Source organism: Colobus angolensis, unplaced genomic scaffold, assembly GCF_000951035.1.
Source record: "Colobus angolensis palliatus isolate OR3802 unplaced genomic scaffold, Cang.pa_1.0 Scaffold13, whole genome shotgun sequence".
Classification (NCBI taxonomy): domain Eukaryota; kingdom Metazoa; phylum Chordata; class Mammalia; order Primates; family Cercopithecidae; genus Colobus; species Colobus angolensis.
The window spans coordinates 9,361,353-9,366,285 of record NW_012114252.1 but is presented as its reverse complement, the minus strand read 5'-3'; the positions used below and the strand labels follow the sequence as shown (position 1 = coordinate 9,366,285).

Below are 4,933 nucleotides of genomic sequence, written 5' to 3'. Positions count from 1 at the left end.
TGATGGTAGCCTCACCGTGTTACATACATGGTTCCCCGCCTCACCGTGTTACATACATGGTTCCCCACCTCACCGTGTTACATACATGGTTCCCTGCCTCACCGTGTTACATACATGGTTCCCCGCCTCACCGTGTTACATACATGGTTCCCTGCCTCACCGTGTTACATACATGGTTCCCTGCCTCACCGTGTTACATACATGGTTCCCCGCCTCACCGTGTTACATACATGATTCCCCGCCTCACCGTGTTACATACATGGTTCCCCGCCTCACCATGTTACATACATGGTTCTCTGTCCCCTGTGTTCCCTGTGAACTTGTGGTTGGATCTAGAGACTTAATTTGATTCAGGTTTGATTTTTTTTTTTTCTGGCAAGAATACCTCATAGCTGTTACTATTGCATCACATCAGGAGGCATATATGCCCAGCTGTTCTACTTTTAGTTATAATAATGTTGATTAATAGGTTTACATGGTGCCCACTCAACCTGTCCATGATAGAGTTCTCCGCCTGCTTTTCCTGGTTTTAGCAGCCATTGACTCAGCCCCATTGTGAAGGCCTCAAGCATTTCTTGGGATACCTCTTTTTCAGGAGCAGCCAGCTTGGGTAGCTAGCAGTCATGCCTGGGGTTAGAGTTGGCCTTGCCTGCAGTCTTGGAAATTGGTCGTCTATTGACGCTGTCATCTCAGGATATAGAGTTATTGGTCGCACATATGCAACAAAATCCCTTTGGAATTTCACATTTTGCCATTCTGTTTTTTAAAGTTGGTGAACTTCACATTTTTATTACTGATCCTTTCCTCACTGGATTCTTGACGCTATGTAAGTTTATAAACATTTCATCGTTATTGGTTTGAGAATTGAAATTGTTATAAAGCTGGTATTTCAAATATTCCTAATAGGTTCTGGCATTTAATGCATAAGATAATCCCTGCTGTCATGTCAGAAATGTCTAGGTTCCAGTTCCCAGTTTTAGAAAATACTGTTTGTTTGATATTGGGACATTGGTTTGGTGCTCTAAAACAGGCCGTAATAATAGTGGTTTAAATTTGACAGAAGGTTCATTTCTGTCTTGGACAATCATGAGCTGGTAGGCAGTTTGCAGAGCAGGGCAGTTAGTTCCCCACGGTCGTTCAGTGACTCAAGCTCCTCCGATGCAGTTATCCAGCCTGCGATGTTAACCTCATCCACATGGCTGAGAAGCTGGCTCACCGCCACAGCGCAGTCCAGGCAGTGGCACAGGAAGGAACAAGGGAGGCCAGCGGCTCCTTTTAGGAGCATGGCCTGAACGAGGCACGCACTCCTTCCATAATTTGGTCGTGTGCCTCATACCTACTGGTAAGTTAGACTGGAAAATGTAGTCTGGCTGGGCAGCCGTGTGCCCCTGTAAAACCGTTACTGTTCTGTTACTAAAAGGGGGAAGACAAGAACAGTTTTATTAAAGATCGATTAGTACTTTTTAGTGAGCTCTCTAAGCCTCAGTTTTCCGGTCTGTAAAATGGGGATGAAAATACCCCCTCTTGCGGCTGTTAGAATTAAATGCATGAATGGATCAATGTAATGGAGCATCCTTCCTACTTCAGACTCTCATTAAATTATTCTATGTATAGACACGGGGGAGTGCGGCTGCATGTAACAGAAAGTGCCCAAGTTTTGGATTCTGCGGTAGACCTGGGTCGGAATCGCTGTTGTTGGTTGTGTGACTAAGGACACATGTACCTAACCTCTCTGACCCCTTTAACAAATGCGAATTAAACTTATAGGGGGTACTACAAGAATTGAATGAAAAATTTCATACAAATATGTAGTACAGTGTCTGACATGTAGAAGATATATGTAAGTGTTAGCTAATTGCTCAGTAATCTGAGTAATTTTGTAGGTTCCTGTTGGGGAACGATTACTGTGTAAAGTTGATTGTAAGAAGACTGCTGCCAAGCAGTTTAAACTAATCATGCACAGTCATCAAAATGTGTATTTTCAGTTTGAATATTTGGAGCTTAAATGTAAGCCAGTGCTTTCTAAAGAGATCTCTGAGAGGTACAGGCACCAGAATCATCAAAGATGCTCAGTAAAAATGCAGGTTCTTGCCCCTTCTCCCTGCACCCCCTGCCAGGCTCCTGACTCAGAATCTTTGGGAATGGATGCAGAATCTCCACCTTTTTACAAACATTTTTTAGGTGATCTTTATTACACTGAAGTTTGAGGTTCCAGTTTTAATCCACAGCACTTATTTGAAGTATTTGAACACTTGTACGGTACTTTGAAAGAAGGAGGGTTAATTCATTTTTTCTAATTTCAGATAAACAAGACTAGAACTCTGAGGTTTCATGAGGTTTTTTGAGACTGGGCCTTGCTTTGTCACCCTGGCTGGAGTGCAGTGGCTGATCCTGGTTCACTGCAGCCTCAGACTGCTGGGCTCCAGCAATCCTACCACCTCAGCCTCCTGAGTAACTGGGACTGCAGGTGCACACCACCACACCCACCTAATTTTTGTACAGATGGAGTCTTGCTATGTTGCCTGGGCTGGTCTTAAATCCCTGGGCTAAAGTGATCCTCCCATCTTGGTCTCCCAAAGTGCTGGGGTTACAAGTGTGAGCCACCATACCCAGCAAGAAACTCTGGACTCAGGGATGAGATATTTTTTTTCCTCCCAAATGATTGCAACTTAATAAATAATAAGTATTTGCTCTGAATTCTTTTTAGTTGCTGCGAAACCAGAGATTTCCTGCATCCTATCATCATGCAGTGGAAACCGTTGTAAATATGCTGATGCCACACATCACTCAGAAGTTTCGAGATAATCCAGAGGCATCTAAGAATGCAAATCATAGCCTTGCTGTCTTCATCAAGGTGAGGACGTGCAGGGAAGAGGATGTCAGTTATGGGACAAAGATGCGCTTTTTACGAGTTGTCTAGCAGAGTGACTAGATTAGAGTAGGTGCTCTGGCAGTGTTGGTGGCATGTTTTTTGTGTCAGTGGAAAAACTTATTAGCAATAAATGCTGCTTTGAATCCAAATTTCCGAAATGTTTGGACCTGAAATACCTTTTTACTTGTTTTCCTCCACAGAGATGTTTCACCTTCATGGACAGGGGCTTTGTCTTCAAGCAGATCAACAACTACATTAGCTGCTTTGCTCCTGGAGACCCAAAGGTAATGCAGGGGTTGTTACTGGTAACAGAAGTCACCATGTAGCTTTCTCTGGTAGAATTACCTTTTTCCTTTATTTTTTTAAAAAGCTCTGCCTTTCTAATTTTTTTATTGTATTGAGCCTGTGTCTGTAATTATAAGCTACCTGAAATCCTTCATTGAAGTAGGAGGAGCATAAATAATAAATGCCCTAAAAACCAGTTGAAGACATTGTTTAATGAAATGTGTTCTTAGTTTTCAAATCAGTCCCTGCAGCCATCCTGAAATCTGTACAATGCAATAGAATATGCAGTTCTAAGAAGGTCAAGAAGCTAATGACTATTTCTAACATACTATTGCTAATAGGTTTCTTAGAATCCTGTATAAAATATCCAGCTGGGTATTTATAACTAAACACTTCTTCCTGCAGACCCTGTTTGAATACAAGTTTGAATTTCTCCGTGTAGTGTGCAACCATGAACATTATATTCCATTGAACTTACCAATGCCGTTTGGAAAAGGCAGGATTCAAAGATACCAAGGTAATCCATCTTTATATCCATTAACCTTTTCACAAAGAGAGACATTTATTTTCAATAAGAAAAGATAATTGATTCAAACATGATATTTGAATTATCTGATTTTTTATTGATTAATTTTTTTCTTATGAAATTTCTATTTCAAAAAATATTGATATAATATGGGAACTTTTCAGCAAACTTATCAGCCTACAGATCATGCCAGTGTGGCTATTTCATTGAAAAATCCCTTTGCTTAAAGAAAAGAAATCTATTTCAGTTGCTATAGCTTATTTTTATTTGTTTCACTTTTCCTTTTTTCTTATGAATTAGCTTTTCTTTCACCAACTGTGGAGTCAAATGACACTCCTGTAGGTAGGTGTGGGGTGTGACGCGTGCTTTCTTGCATTTTCCTCCTCTAAAAAATAAAGAATGCAAGTGATGGCTGAACTGCTTCCATATGCTGTTCCGTTAAGCATTTCCTATATAATTTGATTAATTTTTAAGCTGACCATAAATTAGTGATTTTTTCACTGGAGCTAAGACATTGCTGTAACATCCCAGGGACGTATCTGGTTTTTTGCTCCTGAAGTCACTGGGTACTCTAGGATGTTTCTTTAAGAAGTAAAACAAACATCCCTGCTTCACCCCCAAAATCCATTATTCTATTTTCATAGCCCTTGTCCATAGTGGTGGCAGTAATCAAAATCACAAGCAATGTGGCTTTTTTACATGCTTTTCATGTTTGTATGTTGAGTCTTTATTAATGTCCTGTATTATCTTTAAGTTTGAAGAGAGTTGAGCTCATAGAAATGTCTTTGTCTTCACTGAGTAAATCAAATTGAACAAATTAGTCTGTCAGGTTGTCAAGCAATATTTATTGAGCTTAGTTCCTTGTATGTGCTCAGGTATTTTGTGCTAAAGGAGAGAAAAAGTGGAAGGATGCCACCAAACTGCTAATGGCACCTGAATTAACTGCTTCTGAATTCCGAGAGAAACACACTAAGGCATTCATTCAGAGACAAACAACTTTCCCCCAAACAGACTGGTACTGCCTCTTAAGGATCAGGCAGGGGGACTGTGGTCCTGGAGCTGGCATTCATGCGTTCAACAAATATTTACCCCGCACCAACTGTGTCGAGCTTCAGAATAAGTTATGTACAACCTGGATGATAATCCCTGGCTATTCTACATACACAAAATACATAGAATATCAGACACTGATGCATCCTAAGGAGAACAAACAAAGCAAGGAAAGGAGATATGAAAAGGGGTGACATTTG

At 40.7% G+C, this 4,933-nt stretch overlaps 1 protein-coding gene across 3 annotated transcripts in view; it reads left to right on the top strand.

Moving 5' to 3' along the window:
• The window catches only part of DOCK9 (dedicator of cytokinesis 9), a 195,795-nt gene that overhangs the window by 110,232 nt on the left and 80,630 nt on the right, over nt 1-4,933 (top strand). For 2 of the 3 annotated variants that reach the window (XM_011933819.1, XM_011933818.1), the window contains exons 28-30: nt 2,708-2,854; nt 3,073-3,156; nt 3,563-3,674. In XM_011933819.1, coding sequence (XP_011789209.1) covers nt 2,708-2,854; nt 3,073-3,156; nt 3,563-3,674 — 343 coding nt within the window. Of the gene's footprint in view, nt 1-2,707; nt 2,855-3,072; nt 3,157-3,562; nt 3,675-3,983; nt 4,026-4,933 lie in introns of all 3 variants that reach the window. The other variant, XM_011933817.1, reaches the window with a different exon arrangement.